The sequence below is a fragment of the Acromyrmex echinatior genome, chromosome 12, assembly GCF_024713525.1.
Source record: "Acromyrmex echinatior isolate Ae372 chromosome 12, ASM2471352v2, whole genome shotgun sequence".
In the NCBI taxonomy this organism is placed as follows: domain Eukaryota; kingdom Metazoa; phylum Arthropoda; class Insecta; order Hymenoptera; family Formicidae; genus Acromyrmex; species Acromyrmex echinatior.
In genome coordinates, this window is record NC_141863.1 from 9,380,786 (window position 1) to 9,400,395 (window position 19,610).

The 19,610-nt window shown below is 32.7% G+C and overlaps 2 protein-coding genes across 4 annotated transcripts; both read left to right on the top strand.

The window, feature by feature from the left end:
* Positions 1-1,560: 1,560 nt before the first annotated feature.
* LOC105144383 (pyruvate dehydrogenase E1 component subunit alpha, mitochondrial) lies at positions 1,561-5,487 on the top strand. Its single transcript, XM_087412144.1, is given in 6 exon segments — positions 1,561-1,681; positions 1,684-1,922; positions 2,007-2,225; positions 2,335-2,583; positions 2,763-3,008; positions 3,220-5,487. Coding segments are annotated over 6 exon segments (1,224 nt in total). The 3' UTR covers positions 3,370-5,487.
* On the top strand, positions 5,363-19,406 carry LOC105144384 (uncharacterized). 3 transcript variants are annotated; one of them, XM_011053264.2, is made up of 6 exons: positions 5,364-5,629; positions 6,711-6,808; positions 6,924-8,341; positions 9,070-9,477; positions 9,588-10,068; positions 17,986-19,406. In XM_011053264.2, exons 2-6 carry the CDS (start codon positions 6,763-6,765, stop codon positions 18,057-18,059), a joined length of 2,427 nt encoding a protein of 808 aa, XP_011051566.1. In that variant the 5' UTR covers positions 5,364-5,629; positions 6,711-6,762; the 3' UTR covers positions 18,060-19,406. The 3 variants fall into 3 exon arrangements, with proteins under 3 accessions (XP_087268262.1, XP_011051566.1, XP_011051567.1); XM_087412136.1 differs by lacking the exon at positions 17,986-19,406 and having other exon boundaries at positions 5,363-5,629; positions 9,568-9,764; XM_011053265.2 differs by lacking the exon at positions 17,986-19,406 and having other exon boundaries at positions 5,366-5,629; positions 9,588-14,671.
* Positions 19,407-19,610: the final 204 nt, after the last annotated feature.

The following is a 19,610-nucleotide window of genomic DNA, read 5'->3' on the forward strand; positions in this document are numbered from 1 at the left end:
TTTTTGGAGTGAAAAGTCACTTCAAATATTCATGAAAATACCACGAATCAAAGTGAAGCGAAATTTCATTTTTTCAAAAGAGTGAAATTGTTCACTCTTCATTTGGATTTATTCTTCAATTTTCAAAAAAAGTGACTTTTCTCGGAAAGAAGATGTTTTGTAACCTAATTATGAAGTCGCAGGCATTTTTTGACTAAATCTTGAAATCTCTAAATACTTTATCTATACAAACATATTAAAGATTGAAGACATGAATTTCGATTTATTACATTTTACTAACATTTTTAGTAGAAATTAATTTCTTTCACTATCCTAAAGTACCTGTATAAAATACCTTAACCTCTGTTCGTATGCTTTTGATTTTTATTTTATGTATGTACAAATGTATAAACAGGTTTACTTCTGATAGATTCATTCTCGAGTTTGTCAAACACTTGACGTTGTTCATAACAATTAAACACAGTTAATAATTGGCAATTATAAACGGCACTTGTACAAGAACAAGAACTGAGAAAGCGTTAGGCGTGATTTGGCGAGATTTCTGCACTTTAAGTCGTAGTAAAATTTAGAGCATTAATAATTTCACTTTAAAAAATAAGAGTGAAACTTTTCACTTTTTGTCTTAGTGTGAAAGAATTTACTCTATTAAAGTGAATACTTCCTTCACGTAGAGTGAACTGGCCAGTGACTCCAGGATTAGAGTGAAAATTTCACTCGAAAAAATTTAGAGCGTAAGCAATAGCTTTTGTGTTACAAGATTTTTTTCGAGAACTAAATATAGTAAACATTGATCTCACTCATCCATAATCAAATGCATGCTCGATCTCAATATCGAGTATAAATCTCAATCGGACTTTTATCTATAATATATACGTGACTTTTTTTACTTTTTTAAAGATCAACATTTGACTTATTTTTCAACATAGTCTCTCTTTGAAAAGTCATTGATTTATCAAACTGCCCGTAATTATAATACTGCTGTATAATAAACGCATATAGTTCTTGCGATTGGCTTCAAACTTATCTTTTGAATTTGTTTCTTATGATAAATGATTAAAACTGTTTATAAAAAGTAGATGCGATTGTGCTTCGACGCTTTTTATACACAGAAAACATGCGTCCCGAATATATCGACACATGATGACACATATCTGTGTTCATGGATACATCAAACGTTGACGTATTTATAATACGATTGTCATTTTACGATTGATCAATTCAATTGAGAATGTGAGAATGCAAACAATAATTGTAAATCAATATTGATGATTTAATTGAATCAGTTATTTTGGAAAACTCAAGTTTTTTCAAATATATAAAATTACTCCTAAATAATTGTATTTATGTTACAAATAGTAATAGATGTAGCAAGGTACATCTATTGTAAAGCAGGAAGAAAACTATGTGCATGGTGTACGTCGTAAAATGTCATATGTGCTGTAGAAAATTGAATGATAAATGTCGATTTGAGAAGACTGACGTCGAAGCAACTTTTAAGAGGGGAAAGCAATTAAGAAAATTATCTTATAAACATCGAGGGTTGGATATTATCCGATAAGAATGTATTCAATACGGGCAAAGTTAGGATTATCACTTGGACGTTGTGGCATTAAGATGCGGTACAACTTATTATCACGTCGCAACGCCAGCAAAGAAGTTGTTGTAGAATCGGTATCTGCAATATATTTATCAGACTTTTTTTTCTTTTTTCTCCCCTCCTGTCTCTGCCTTTCTAGTTGAAATATTTTCAGAAATACGATTTGTATCGGCTTGATAAAGGGCCTGAGAAATCGACATTAAATAAAAAAGATGCTATATATGCACTGAAGACAATGCACTATATACGTCGGATGGAGAACAAATCTGCAGAGCTGTACAGAGAGCGGCTCATTAATGGCTTCTTACATTTATACATTGGTCAGGTAGATGAGAAAAATCTAGATGGTGCATTGTGAACCAATGATTGATGAAAAATAAAAACACAATATTTGTAATATGTGTCGTAGGAAGCTGTAGCTGTAGGTCTGAGAATGAGTCTAGCTGATCAAGATACTGTTGCTGCATCATACAGATGCCACGCTTTAGCTGTTGTGTTCGATGTCTCGAGTCGCGCGGTTTTTGCGGAACTCATGGGTCGTAAGACAGGTGCGGCCAAAGGTAAGGGCGGCTCGATGCATATGTATGCCCCGCGGTTCTACGGTGGCGAGGGTATCGTCGGCGGACAGGTAAATCTCAGGGCTCTCTCACTTTTATTATACTTTCGGCTTTTATTATTCAAATGGTTTAAATCTCATCAAATGTCTATTAATTACTTTACTATCTCATTACGATTAGGTACCTATCGGCACCGGTATGGCTTTGGCCCACAAGTACAATGGCACAGGTGGCGTAGCCTTTACGTTGTATGGCGACGGTGCAGCTTCGCAGGGTCAAATTTATGAAGCTTGGAACATGGCGAAGCTCTGGAATCTACCGGCAGTCTACATCTGCGAAAATAATAAATATGGTATGGGTACGGCCGTGCATCGACATTCCGCCAACACTCGGCTTTATACGCGCGGAGATCTCATACCAGGAATAAGAGTAAATGCATACATTGCATTCGTATGCTCTGTCTAACGCTACTCTATAGCTGTGTTCTATTATTTATAAAAAAAAAACCAAAAAAACGCTCTTACTGGATGAGGTAATGTCATGTCCATTACATCATCCAATATCCATGCTACAATGTATACCTACACCCGAAATCCCATCGCGTATAGGTTGATGGGATGAAACTCATGGATGTACGAGAAGCTGTACGCTTTAGCAGAGAGTATGCACTCAGAAACGGCCCGATTGTGCTGGAGATGATGACTTATCGCTTTTATGGACACAGTATCAGCGATCCTGGTCTTTCGTATCGCAGTAGAGAAGAGATTAAAACTATGCAAACCGAGCAAGACCCAATCATGTTACTTACCAAACTCGTCATAGAGAAAGGCCTTATGACCGAAAAAGAAATCGAAGTATACACTTGAAAACCAAAAATATTCTTAAACTTTATTGTATAATGTACATATGTATATAAATATGTACATGTATATTATGTATATTTTTTAAAATTCTTTTTTAAAATGAACAAAAGTTAAAAATTTGCTTTAAATTTTAATTTACGATGACGCAAACTGACGCAAAATGATAACTATGTTTTAATTTAATTATTTGTTATGTGTTCAGGACATACGAACATCAACTTATAAAGAAGTCGATGAGCAAGCGGAGCAAGCCAAGGCCGATGCGTGGCCAGAAATGTCGGAACTCGCGACCGACGTTTATGCCAAACCATTAGAAAAAGTTCGCGGTAAATCCCCTTGGGAATTACTCTGAAAGAAAGGCGACATAAAGGGTTATCAATTATTCTGTGATTTCTTATACTTTCGTAAGATTTAAATTACTCATGTTTGATATGACTATGTATGTACTTATTTTGCTAATAATATTTCACGTGTAGAGGCGAAACGTGAGTATCTTTTAATGACTTTTAAAACTGTGGAGCGGCAATTTGAAACTTTTTAAAAGCAATTCTTCTTTTTTTAAGCTCGACTAATTATAGCCAGAAGTAACATTAACATTATCATGTACACTCTAAGAAATACTCAGAGGAAAGAACTAAATCTAAGGATTGCGCGATTTGAATTAAGTGAAGCATAATTAAGTCAAGAAAAATAAAATCCTAATTAGACAAATAACTTCACTAATTAAATGAATATCTTCACGTAGTAAAATATTCTAAAAATTTAATCAAAGTATATGATTGACCGATCTGAAATATGGTTAAGTATATTAATAAATATTCATTCAAGCAACTACCACAAAAATGATTTAACTGCGTAATAATAATAAATCTGCATCTACATGGAGATCAAATCAATCATAGAGAAAAGTACATTGAACTAATTATTTACGTAATTCGATGTGATGCAGCGGTACAATCATATTTATTATTTACAAAATTAATTAAATCATTGGTAATAAATGAACATGAATGTAACGTAAAAATAATAGAACTTAAAAGTAATATGAATTCAATAAATTATTAACGGTACTTCACTTTGATTTAGAGCGAAGAAATGTTTTGTGGAGTTATCAACAGATGGCGCGTGTACTCGTAAGAAAAATTCGTCTATTTATAATAATATATAATACATAAAGCGAGGATGGTCAAATGGTCTTTTTATACACTTCTTACCACATCATGGCGACATAAACATTCTTTTTAAAGCGGCTACTAATCAATCGATCTATTTATATATGGTGGAAAGTTTTAATGATAAATTAAATCATGTTACAAAGAGTAACGGGATCGAATAAATTCAATGAGTTGTCATATTAGATGAATTATTAAATCTACTTCACTCGAAGACAAAGTAGAGATTACTTTAAAATTAGTACTATCAATAATTTTGAGTTCTCGTTACTTTGTAAAATAATCAGTCAAATGTTAAAATCAATCCATTTTGCAGATTTATTTCATCGTGTTCATAAAATTATTTTAATTGACGATACAATTACGTTTACTATCAATAATTTAGTTTAATCAACTACATAAATATTTTACAGAAATAAATTCAATGTTTATTTAACATAAGGAAGATATTAAAGGAAGTTAAAATGTTTCTTGACACAACTCAACAATTAGTTCGCCATATTTAACTCTGAAATTGAATTGGTTTACTTCAATTCGAGTTGAATTTCCTGATCTTTTTTTACAGCGTATTTGATATTCATGTAGCAATCTATATTCTCGTTTCAAAAACGATTCATATGAAATAGAATAGTTTAGGTTTGGACGTTTAATATTATAATTATAATATTCTGCCATTGACTTTTCATGCCGAGTAAATACTTTTCATGCCTGCATATTTCTCCTACATTACATAGGAAAATCCTCTCGATTTCATATGTTACAAATAAATATTCAATATACATATACATATAATAAATCTATACGAATTAGTCTTGATACCGACTACGTTTTTCGATTGATCTGATATTGATGTCACGAAAGCAATCGCAATCGATCTTCCATATAGAGATTTGAAGAATTTTTCAGTAAATTTTCAACGTCCTCTCTACGAGATCGCGCTAGATAGAGAGGGTCATGCAGAGTAAAAGAATGAATCTTGTCATTTCTTTCGTCGACGAAGAAAAAACGATCAATTAAAACTGATCGTTTTAAATGATGAGAGAGCGAGATTTAGAGAGTAGAACGGAGAACGGTAGAACGACGAAATGGCAGCGGAGAGATGGACTCGATGAATGAGTCAGATCGAGAAAGAGGCGTAGGGGAAGCGCGGTGGAGCCAACATGGTAAAGCGAACGAGACAGACGAGACTACGAACGTCTCTGCGGGAGTCGCCTTACGTCGCTCGCACGTGTCACGTCGCGCTAATTGAATTCTAACGAGACGACAGTCGCTTGACGATACGTGGATGATATCGAGTCCGAGGATCATCCGAGAATCAGCGCATCTCTGTTTACTCAACGTTCCTTTCGTTTCAACCGCGCAGCTGACACGCAGTTCAAACGAATCTCTTCGTCCTGCGTGACCCCCTCGAGTAGTCTCAGGGAAAGCGGCTTGAATCGGGCAAGTATCCATCCTATTCTTTCTTTTTTGTAAATTTCCTTTTTTCGGTACATCTTTCTCTCCATAATTATAGTCTACGTACCTTGCCGCCCGTAGGAAAGTTCAGTTCCAGTAGTTCGTACTTATAATTTGTGCTACGCCCCTAAGTTTGATATTTAATTAGAGCTCAAAATTAATTCAAGTTTAAGTAAAAGTTACAGCGAATGGATCGAAAGGGCGGTGCTTGAAAGTTTGCAGAATATAGAATACGATGATTTGAGGTGGATGAACGGTCGATCGTTCAAAGTTAATAAAACTCAACGGGCAACGAGGCGAACGCGGCCGCGTCATCGAGTAAAACGTTCAAGGAATTCTTCGCCTGGATAGACAACGATAACTCGGACCGAAGTAACTTGGACGACGCGACGTCGTGTATTTGTTTAGCATGATATAGAAAGGCGATTTGTTCGACATGTCATATTAATGACTCATTTTTTTCCATTTCTAATACAAAATATATTATATGTGGCTTGTACATTTTACATTGTATTCTTGAATTAATACACATTGCGTTAATTGCGTTGTATATTGTACACGTAAAATAGTTTAGCAACTATTTTTATTACAGTAGATACGAGATAGGAAATATTTCACTTATATGGTTGAAAATTTAAATGCTTGATAAAGCCTTATCTGCAATGGTTGTATCTCGCGTGGTATATCCTGTAGGAACTAAAATATAAGAATGCCGTTAATATAAGCAATGAGTATTCTATAATATATTAAAACGTGTCTTCCCTGTATTAATACTAAAACTGAAAATAGTAGAATACTAGTACTGAAAAACTGCGCCCTGACGGAGAAAAGGAAGGTAATAAATATTTGTCTTTCTAACTCTTTTCTAAAAAAAAAAAAAAGATAGTATTAGCCAATCAGCGAGTCCCTGACAAAGAAAACGATATTAAAATTTTTACATCAGAGTGTAATTGTTGGAGACTAAGTGAAACACTTTTACTCTTTTAATGCGCTCCAGTACATTATAGACCTCACTTAATATAGCAAGCTTTATCATTGTTGTAAATCCTTTGATGGAATATTTCAGGCTTCTCAGGCGATTATTTCTTAAAAGCGAGCACCGCCACAAATATAACAATATGGAAGTCGACATGAACATTAACGATATATTGCAAGTACTGCGAGGTATGTATATTTAAACGACAAACGCGGGAAATTTTTTACGAAATTTTTTTCGCGCAAATGAATGTAAATTCATGTATACGCGAGATGTATATATAGATATATACTTTGTTGACAGAAATGATAACGTTTCTGGAATGTCTTGGCGACGCGCAGCTTCCACTTACGCTCGAGAGCTTGAGGGAGAAGCTGTTGATACGGTCGAAAAACACTTTAGGCGCTACTCAAGCATCATCCCCGGAACCTTACTTGGATATGAAGTCCGGGTTGAGAAGCCTATTGTTGACCAAGAGCGAAGCCGATTCAGAAGAATACATCGGAATGGAAGAATCTCAAAAGCGTACCCAGATCCACCCTCGCACGTACAGTCATCAGGATTATTATGAAACCTTCGAAAATAATGGCTCTCTCCAGACCGCAAGCGCGTCATCGATCACGAATGTGAAATATCTCGAGCAAAGCGACGATCGGGACGAGGGGGGTCAGATGCTGATGGGAATTTACAAAAATGTTTCGGCGATGCAAATTAAAAGCAAGTGTTACAAATGCGGCCCGCTCTACAGGAAAGAAGGAAAGAAGTTGTTTCTATCGGAAAGTCGTGCTTGCTGGATCGCATTGGTTGGATCGCATCTGCTCATCTATCGAAGCGAACGGCACAATCGACCGTACGCGATCTATTCGATTCGGGGTTACAAGGCCCGCCCGGCGCCAAATATGATTCCCCGTGATCGACAAAAGAGCGAATCAGCCTTCGAGATATATAGCCCTGGAAACCAAACGTTACAGTTTATTGCGAGAACGCCCCAAGAGATGGACCAGTGGATAGCAAAAATCTGCGAAGTAGAATGTTGCAACGAGAGCGAAAGGAACAAAGCAATGGAGGCTCACGAAAAGAAAAAGCGGGCTACTATCGTCGAATCCTCGCCAACAGATCACAGCCGTAGTAACGAGGCAACGCGACATCAAGATGCTGACAAAAAATTAGTTAGTGTCGACAACTCAACGGCTAAAGCCGAATTGCCGAGTAACAGGAATAAAGTTGAGCGAAAAGAGAACACGGACGAAAGGACGCCTTCGCTACCTGCCCGAATACCTCGAAGGCTTCCTTCTTTACCTCCCGATAACGAAATTCTTACGGTGTCCTCTCACAGAGCGACCGTCGACGGTGACGACGACGATGATGATGACATTTATCACAGAATCGAAGACCTGAGAAATGAAATGCGTTATCAAAATATAGTATTACCAAAAGAAAAGCAGGTTGGTGTTAGTGATGAAAAGCAGGAGGAAGCTATCGCGTATGATGACATTGGTGCGCGCAACAAAAAAAACGAGAGAAATGAGAAGGTGAAGGAAGATAAGTCCTGTGATGCAATATCGTCTGAAGAGACGTACGACGATATCGTTACACTTTTGCGAATAAACGCTACGAAGATCGAGCCGAAACGAAACTTGGATAATGATTCATCCATCGATGTATTTATCGCTGATGGGGCGGCCATCGAGAAAAAAGAAGAATTTTACGACGATGTGGAAGTAAGCCTAGTATTAATGATTGCAAAAACAATGCTTTTCTCTCTCTCTCTCTCTCTCCCTCTCTCGCTCTCAGTAGAGCAATACAGTAAGTCAAGTAAGAGCGTGGTCGATCAGCGTGTTGCACCATTTCATGTTATTAACCTTGAGATAGGTTCGAATAGTATCCTACGATATATCTAAACCTTTCTGCTTCAATTTTGCTTGTCCTTGACGCAGTGTTAAGCCAGGATTCCGCGAAAACAGATTCACTATTTTTTTATCGTCTTTTGCGTATCGAGCCACGTTCCGGTAAATCATCGACATTTTTTGTCACATTATATCACTGCATCCACTTCTGTGTGAATGATTTCGACTTTTTCATATATTTAGCAGCTGCTAATTGTGACATTTTTGGGTGAATGCAGAGGAACACAACTTCATAGCGTAATGCGTATTTGGTACTCATGGCGCTTAATGTGATTCTCTTAAGAAAGTTCAATGACAATTGAATTTTCCTTGATAATGCATCAAGGACAAAGATATTTTCTATGGATTCATGATAGATTTAGGGCGATATCTTTTATTAGCTTTGAGTAAGATCGACCACGATTTTACTTGACTTACTGTAGTAAGTGAATTTTTACCATTCATATTACTTTATTAAATGACTAATCAAAACTTGTGTAATATTGCAAAAATAAGTGCGCCGTTAATAAAATTATATGAGTTTTCGTTTTGTTTCGATACAGAGCTTGATTTCACACGAAAGATTCGCCAAAGATCGTGTCAAGATCGAAACGTCGTGCAAGCTTCAACAAAAAAAGTCCTTTCTGAATAGAGTTTTGAGTAGAAGAGAATCTCCCAGCAAAGAAACGGACAAGAAAGAGAGATATCGTTGCAAAGATAAAATTTCGTCGAATTCAGCATTATCTTTGGATACGGAAAAAATTCCTACTTACGACGACGTGTCCGATCTGAAACAGGATTATCAGGTAGGATTCTTAACGGACGAGGGCGAGGAATTGTCGGAATATAATCATCTTCCTGCACCCAGGCCAATTTATCAAGTAAAATTGCCCGTAAAAGATCAAAATGAAACGCAAGAATTTTACGATGATGTTAGTGCCCATCAAGAAGGGCATAAAAATCCTGAGCAGGTAAAATGTCCCTTACGATGATAAGAATTCGTTTGTTTTCATTAACAGAAATGTGACTTCCTTTAATTGAAATGTACTCTCTTTCGATAGCAAATAATCTTGTTTTGCAGTCAACACGGGATTCATGTAGTACGAAAGTAAACGAAGCTGAACTCAACGCGATGTTTGACACAGAATCGGAAACAAACACCCGAGAAGAAACGGAGCATTATCAGTCACCAAAAAGCGACTTGTGTGTTCGCGACGATACCGATGAGAGTGAACAATTGTACGACGATATAGCGTTGTGGGCCGACTTCACGGCACGACAAAGAGACATTATCGGCAAGAGAGAAACCGAAGATGCTAAATCAGTCAGTTTGGACAAAAAGACTTGGACTCGATTTGCCAACAGAAAATCACGAATCACGAGCGATTTTAACTGCTCCACCGAACCAAATAAACGAGGCGGTAACGAGGGAAGCGACGAGGTCGAGGATTCGCCTGAGAATAGTGGGACGATCAAAAGAAACACCTTTCAAAAATTGATCAGCAGAATGGAAAATTCTTTCGCTAAAGTTTCCGCGAGAAGTCCGTCTTCGGTCTCAACAGGCAAGTCAAGTGTATCGAGTAATAGCTCGTAAAGATTGAATTTGTGCCAACTTGCGCGTCTCGTCTCGAAAAAATCTATATATAATATACAGCTTTAAAATTAGATTCGCATACAAAAGATTGATAAACTTATGCATATAATATGCAAGTGAGCAAGTACATAAAGCGAGAGTATTTAATAATATTATTAGTAATTTTATATATATATATATATATCCTAATAGCTAAACCTACGGAGACAGAATTTGAACTGCTATCAATTTTTGATTGTAGAAAGGCAACAAATTATATACAGAGTTTGTACTATCAGATAATGTCAGCAAATTGCTGTCAAAATTATAATAAAGCCTGCTGACATGCTATACCAACAAATTGGTAACAAAAACTGAACAGAGTCTTCTGCATAACCTGACAGCAAATTGCGAGTAGAAGCCAAACAGAGCCTGCTGACATAACCTGATGATAGATTTGTTTCTCAAAATATACATGAGAAATTAGTTATAAAATAGTCAAAAAAATATTCGGAGATTCAAAAAGCACACTCCGAAAGAGCTTGGGAATTTTTAGAAGATTTGCCTATTCGATTTACATACGCCAATTCTTATAAGACTCCTGAATGTTTTCTTCTTACAAGAAGCAAGTCCATCTAGTGACGAGGCCGTCTATGAAAATGACTGATCTCCGTTTCTGCTGCCAATCTACTGTCAAGTTATGTCAGCAGATTCTGCTCGGTTTATTTCCAATCTGCTACCGGATTCTAACTGCCAGGTTCTGTTTGATTTCTTATTGCTAGTCTCTTTGCATAGAATATATTAGAATGTTAACAGCTAGGTTTTGTCGGCAGAACAGGAGCAGAATGCGACATCAGTTGTATTCAGTCTGCTAATATTTTCTAATCAAGTCTGCTACTATCCTGATCGTTTGTCAACATCCTGCTAACCCTGAATATCTAAACAGTTTAAAACAGATTCGAATCCGAAAGATCCACTTTGGATATTTTATCTCGAATCTATTTCTATCTCGGACATCCGGATACTTGGATAAACAGATAACATTGATGTGATTTTTGCTGTTTGAATAAAAGATACCATTTCCAATATATTTTCGCGCGCTAAACAAATCCGGCAATGAAATTGGTCTATCTGGTGGTCAGATTTTTGCGAAAAGTGAAGTTAAAGATGTCAAAATTGATGTTTTTTGACATATTTGTGATTTTTTTGCTAGCGAAGTAAATTTTTTTTCTACTTTCGTTTACGGCATCTTAAAGTGCCAACTTTTATTTTTAAAATATATTTTTTTTAACACCGTATTTTTTTTTCACCGAGATAATCTCTGCGTAGTCATAAAGAAAAACGTTTTGAACCAAAAATGTTTTTGAAGAAAAAGTTTTAAGAACTGTGTAATGATTTTAGGAGCAAGATTTTGAAGGTCACGAAATTCGAATCTAAAGTTAAATTTTCGAAATTTAAAATGAAGAATCCAATATGGCGGAAAAATTTGTCCTCGCAAAAAAATTTTTATCACTAAAATTTGTCATTTGCGCTTTAATTTAATTTAAAAAAATATTGTTTACAATATTAATTTTGGAATTTTAAACATTTTTAAAAGAATTTCAAATTAAGTAAAAAAATTATTAACTGAGCAGAGAAAGTCCTGTTTTTTATGTCTGTAGACCATTTAGCCATAAAAAGAGCAATTTTATAATCTTCCTATGTTTCCCAGAGTGCACCACGTGGAAGCAGTCTACATTCCTTTTTTTATTTTATATTTTTTTATTTTTATTTTTTTCATTGTTTTAATTTTTTTATTGTTTTTATTATCTACTATTTTCTATTATTTTTATTGCTTTTTAAATTTCTTCAGATTTATAATTTTATATATATGAATTTCTTTATCTTTTCTCTTAAATTACAGTTACTAAAGTATTGTAAATGTTATTTAACTTCATTAAGGCTTTAGTTGTATATTGTCAAAGCAGCGTCTCATATGCTTTCTTTTATGAAGTTTTTCCGATTCCTCACACTTAGACACCAACAGTGAATGAGTCAAGGGGAACAAAAGTCTTAAGACTTCGCTATCCTTCTCCTCTCCCCCTCCCCTCCCCCCTGCTCGTCGTTGCTATGGAGTGAGGCACGATGGGTCGTGCTACGAATTCACGCGGCACTTCACCGTACATTGGCTTAGACATTTTCTTTTTTAATTCGAAAACTATAGCGGATATCTCAAAATGATGTAAGACTTTTTTGTTGTAAAATATAAAAATGAAAAAATAAAAATAAAAAAATATAAAATAAAAAAAGGAGTGTAATGTAGACTACCTTCACGTGGTGCACTCTGGGAAACACAGGAAGATTGTAAAATTGCTCTTTTTATGACTAAATGATCTACAGACATAAAAAACAGAATGCAGGACCTTCTCTGTTTAGTTAACAATTTTTTCACTTAATTTAAATTTGAAATTCTTTACAAATGTTTAAAATTCAAAAATTAATATTGTAAACAATAATTTTTAAATTAAATTAAAGCGCAAATGACAAATTTTAATAATAAAAGTTTTTTTGCGGGGACATTTTTCTGCCATATTGGATCCTCCATTTTAAATTTCGAAAATTTGATTTCAGATTCGAATTTAGTGACCTTAAAAACCTTGCTACTAAAATCATCACGCAGTTCTTAAAACTTTTTCTTCAAAAACATTTTTGGCACAAAATGTTTTTCTTTGTGACTACGCAGAGATTATCTCGGTGAAAAAAAAACGTATGGCGTTAAAAAAAATATATTTTACAGATAAAAATTGGCACTTCAAGATGCCGTAAACGAAAGTAGAAAAAAAATTTACTTCGCTAGCAAAAAAATCACAAATATGTCAAACAACATCAATTTTGAGACCTTCAACTTTATTTTTCGCAAAAACCTGACGTGATAGACCAATTTCATTGCCGGATTCGTGTTCAGCGCGCGAAAATACATCGGAAATACATGGTATCTTTTGTTCAAACAGCCTTATAATGATAGAAAAGTATTTCATGAAAAATTTTTTTATTATAATGTTTTGAAAAGTTCTCGAGATGTGTTACAAGAAAATTCAATGAAAAATAGGAGGTCCTGATCTTGGTAGTGTTCCCTATCCAAAATCCGTTATTTCCACCTTCTTTCCCTCAAGAAAACTTACAACTTTTATATAAAACTTTTTCTTGTTTCTTTCTTAGTTTCTGAAATATTCGCATGAGGCGATTAAAATCCCCATCTTGTATACATATGTATATTGTATATACAGGGTGTCCCAAAATAATCACCAAATATTTCATGAGCAGGTAGAGCGGACTAAACTAAATTGAAAAGTCCTTTACCATTTTGCAATTTTCGCAATAGTTAACAAGATATTACTAAAAATTGCCGAAAATTGGTTTTCAATAATTTTTTACTTAAATACCATCAACTTTACAGAAAAATAGCAAGAGACAAAAATTATTATTTATTTTCTTCTCATAGAATCTCTAAGAATTTGTTCAGAATTTTTTATCAACTTTTTAGTACTCCATTTTCTTATATTGTCAATTATTTTTACAAATATGAGAAAATATGCTATTAAAAAATTCTAAAAAAATTCTGAAAAAATTCTCAGAACTTTTATGAAAAGAAAATGAATTTTTATCTCTCACAGTTTATCTGTAAAGTTGATAGTATTTGAGTAAAAAATTATTAAAAACCAATATTCAACGTAATTTCGACTTTCAGTAATTAATATCTTGTTAACTATTGCGAAAAATAGCAAAATGGTAGAAGACATTTCGACTCAATTTAGTACATTCTACAAAAGAGCGCTTGGCAAAAAATTTCGGAACATCTTGTATTTCGATATTCATGTAAATATTGATGCTATTATTGAACGCTTTTCAAAAAACAAAAAAGAAAGCTAGAATTTATCATATAAATAATAAGTAAATATTTACATTTTGTTACATCGCCCCTCTTCCATAGAATAACTCTCTGGATCCATCACTGTAAATGAGATGGGATAAATTTTTTTCAAATTCTTCCTGTCCTTTTGAGCAATCTACGCTGTTCTACGCGTATAATTATTACTATGAAGACGATACAGACAGCACTAGCATTGTTGATAATTAGGACGTTCTGTAGTTTTGGTTCGTTTGAATATTTCTTAGGACAATCTAAGCGGTATCATTCTTATCTGTATATTTTCGACATATGGAGCTTTTATGTGTATTTCATTTACCGCAGCCAATCTATAATTTTAGCAGATTATAGTTTTCATCAAATAACAATATGGATTATCGTGCTTATAGCGATCCCTATTAGTTGTTTTCATTCAAAGATAAGAGTGTTAAAATGTATCCCATGTTTCTAATGTTTGTTAATTTTATAAAATTCCTTCATGATATTTCGCAGATACATAAAATGATAACAAAATTATTAAAAAATTATAAATTATTCTATAAATTACATTTAAAAGTAATATCTGGATCATATATATGTTACAATATTTTTAAATATATATAAATAATAGTTTTTTTTAATCTGTGCTCTAATAGAAAAGTATTATAAAATAAATGACAAAACTCTCAGTTTTTTAACATCTCAATTTTTAATATCTCAGTTTTTTAATATAAGTCCTTCCTGTAATATTCAAGATTATTTATATAAAGTTACGTTGTAATTTTATTTCTTATTGGTTAAAGTTACATTGCGATACGCGAACTAGTTGTTCAGTAAATAAACAAAATATTTATTTATTCTAAATCTTTGTAACTAATTAGTAAATCGCAATGAAATTTTGCATGAATTATTTCGAATACTTGAAGTACTTATTTACAAAAATATAGATTTTTGTCATCATCTTTAAATTTTAGTTTGACAGTAAAAATAATAACAAATAAAATAAATCAACTATAAAAATGTGTTGTTCAATAAAACAGTATTATGTTATAAACACAACTTTTATACAATTTGTTTATAATTAAATTACATTTTGAAAAACGTTGAAAATAGCATTTAATCCTTATTGTATTATGTATAATTTGGTGCCTCATCCATACTATGGACAGGGGTCACTAGAATCTCTTCGGTTTTTCATCTCTCCAAAATAATTCAAAAAATCTCTAAAAATTTACTAACATACTTTCAACTTTCTAGAATAAATATTGACTCTTCATTTTGAAAAATAATAAAATGTATTAGGTGTTGGAATTAATTCGTAGCGTTTTACAAGTGATGGGAAGTACTTTCATTAATGTATTTTTTAATGCTCATGTGAAATAAATAACATTCTTTCATTAAAAAACGCTACGAATTAATTCCAACACCTAATAGTATAATCTATAATTACTGAAAGACTCATAAGTTGGGAAAAAAATGGCATTTGATTTAAAAAATTATAACTTTTCATAATAAATGATATAAAAAAATGACTGCAGAGTTTTGTAATTTAGAAATGAAGTTATGAAAAAAAATACTAGAACTTCGAATTCCATAAAAAGTTTGAACACATGAATATGAGTAATTTTCAGTAAGAGATAATATATAGAAAAAAATAGAGTTAAAATATGCATTTTTTTATTTTGCTGTAATATAATGTCTTTTTTAATAAAAAGAAATATAAAATGAAAAAACATATTTAAATAAATATGTATAAAAGAAAGATTTTACGTTTTGCAATCTATACATATGTAAGTACGATGCTCACAAATAAATAATTCTTTTACAAAGAAATTTTTTAAATGAAAACAAACATTCAGATATTAATTTAGAGTGAAAATAGAATACTTATAATGATTTTGACACAATTTTTATTTTTCACAAAAACACTAATCATCGTATATTCACAAGTATCTTACATCAACTTAAACTGCACCAGTTATAGGTAGATTGACGACCGAGATCGCATTGCTAAGCACAGGTCCTTCCTATCACAAACTTTTTTTACGCAGCAATAACAAGCGCCGGGTTAACCGAGCTTGCGAGAAACTTGCACGAATAGGAATGAATCGTTCGATCACTAGTTACCCATATTAGTAAAGGTTAATATTTAGCGTCATTATATAAAATATGATTAAAATATAGGATTATAACCAATAAAATATAGGATTATATTCCAATATAGGATTATAACAATTTATTTTTGTGTCGCTCATATAATGTTTTAAAGGAATTGAAAATGTGCTTACATGAACTGTAATGATCCATAATGGACGACACATTGGAAGGAATATCAACAACTGCGTAATTCGAACAATATTCGGAGGGAGGGGGGGAGGGATGGATTGTATTCATAACTGAAGTAGTCGAAGAAATTATTAATTATACTGTGTATGACACCAATATCTGTGTTAAATTTGTGTTTAATATTCCAAAATATGTCAATTAGTTAAATGTTCTAATTTGTAGAGTTATCATCAGGTCGGTGTATGTATATACATTTACTTCGTAACAGGGATGGCAAATAATGTAAAGCCATTACTCTTATCATTACTTTCTATAATAACTTTGTAATTCTTTTATGACTATAACGATAATTAACTACATATTAAAGTTGTGCTAATTGCAAGTTTAGAAAAGTCACTTTTAAAAATAACTTTTTCTCATTACTTACTTAAAAAAGTTATTAATGACGAGTAACGCGTAATGTATTCGTTATAAATAACGAGTAAAAAGTAACATGATACAAGTGACAAATTACCTTTTTCAGTAACGAATGATTTTTTTGAATTCATTACAAGTAACGATTGACTTTCCAATTCTGTTACCGTTACACAATCATAACAATATTCGTCATTACTAAGTCGTTATTATAACAAAGAAACAACAAGAAAAGTAACGAAGTTACAAATAACGCGCTATTTCTGCTTCATGATCATAGTTTTAATGAAAGACACAATTGAATTTTTTTCATTAAATTACATTTGCATTTAATGAAAAAAATTTAATTATGTCTCTAAAAATTTAATTTATGTCTTTCATTAAAACTGATCACGAAATACATACAGTATGGACATTGAACTTTTTATGTGGTCTCCAATTTTTAATACACATGCGTCGATTTTCAATCAGAAACGTGGCTGTCTTCAGTAAGTTTAAATTGCAGATTAGGTTAGGTTAGCTGAATCTCTCTCATAAAATATAATAGTCAAGTCTCGCTAAAAATACTTTGAAGCATTTGATGGACCAATCAGAAGAAAGAATTGATACAAACTGACCAATTAAAAAACGCTTCAAAGCGTTTGCAGCATCTCATTGACCGTAACTCTTTATTCGCCTACATTATCGTGTGAGACTCGTGGTAAGAAAATCGGGCCAAACATGAGTATCACGGGTGAGAGCCGTGGTACGTCGTTCGTATAAAGCTTAATTTTTTTTTTAATTTGTAAGAAAAAAGTAGGGCAAAAGGTTAATAAAATTAAATTTTACTAAAAAATTAAATCAAATTTTTTCGAAGACTATGTTGTGTAGACTGTTTGTATACGATAAAGTATTCTCGTAATAAAATATGCATTTGTGTGTGTGTGTATTATTAAATTACGTATATTATTAAATTACAATTTTACATTTAATTACAATTTTCATGCAATATATTATTTTTTCATACATAATTATTCAATTACAATTTTCATATAGTATTTAATCAATTATTATTTTTAATTTACTTATTACTGTTTAATATTATTATTATTATCAATGTGAATATTATCTTTATATTGGGTCATCTAAAAAGTATCCGCGGTTTTTTGTCACTAGATGGTGTTGATGATCAATACATCTAGTGACAAAAAATCGCGGATACTTTTTAGATGACCCAATATAATGAATTCGTTAACATTATATTATTATATAATTCTGATTTAAAAATATACTCGTTATAAACAATTTTCATGACACGATCGAATTATGTCTTTTTTTTAGAAAAATCATTCTGTAGCTTTATAAAAACTCAAATTTATAAGCGTCTTTCCACAACATGGCGGCGAGTCATGTGACCTGGGACCTACTACATCAAAGGTGCCGACGCTCCTAGCAGTGTCCATACTATACGTACTTATACTGTGATCCTGCTCAGGAGGCTTGCGATACTGCATAAATGAACGACAAATTGCGCTGCAGTTGCCTTTGCAGATTGGACATCTTGTTCATAATACAGCCAACTATAATAGCCGATTGTATTATTAAAAATGAATTTTATTAAAATATTAAAAAATAAAAAAGGTTAAGAATAACTTGTTGGAATCGATCTTACTACTAAAGAAAATAATACAACGTAAGATATATAATGGAAAAGGTGTGAAGTTTGTTAATTTGTATTTGTGATCAGATTAATCTAAAAATCATATCTTTTGGATGTAGATTAAAAATATCAATAGACGCATAAGAATTATGAACTTTTTATAATTAAATTTTATAATATTTTGAGATTATTTAATATTTTCGGATTTTTTATTTAGGCCCAATTTTACAATTCACTCATTTTTTAACTCTTTTTTTAACCGAGGTTCAACTTATTTTTCATCTCTTTTCAATTCTAGCATTAGAAAGAGATGAGGAATAAGTTGAACCTCAATTAAAGATTAACTATAAGTGAAACTGATGATCTATTTTTGAGCACACACACATGTATATATATATATATATATGAAATTTTTGCTTACGAAAATGACAGTTTCTCGATTGTGATTGATCGATTATGTACGAAATTGCTATTTTTGTTCAAGAATAGGACCCTTGGGCCTTAATTTTCAATCAATTCAGTTTTTCCAGATTTTCTATTGAAAGATATGATCCAATACGGTATACGAGTTATTCATGCAGAGATCCATTCGGTAAATTTAGGTCATGTGCAGATAAGAAAGCAGAGGATGCGCTGCATAAACGGATACGTCCCATGTGTGATGTGACCATGCAGTGTTAGCGCCACATTTACCTCTTGCGTCAAAAATTTCAAAAGGACATTTCCCTCACTCTGTAGCGGTAATGATGACGACGACGTTTCTTACACATTAAAAGTTTCAGATTCGTATTTTGCAATAGCTTCGCTCCTCAACAAACGAGAATGGATTGAAATGAATTGAAATGGATTCAGATTTTTCAGAAATATTCATTCACGAATGTTAAAATGAATGCTTTTCCATTCTGAATGCACTTTTATTCATTTATAGGAATTGCATGAAGCATATCTCTATGCCTTTCAATTTAAAAATAATATTAGCTTTTTCTGTGCATTGTGAATACTGTTCAATTTAAAATTTTGAATAGGAAATGCAGTTTTTCAATCCAATTGCATCCAATTGAATCTAATTGAATCCAATTAAATCCAATTAAATCCAAAAAAAGTATTCGCTATTTAAAATATATATTCGGATAGAACAAAATTTCAATCCATTTTAATCCATTCTCGCTTACTGGATGGAATGTGTGTTCCAAAACTTGATCTGTTTGATCAATCCCAAAGCCCTCAATTCAAAGTGGTACAGTGTGAAGGTATATATATGTATATATATCAGTATGTGTATGTATAATATGTATTATATATACAA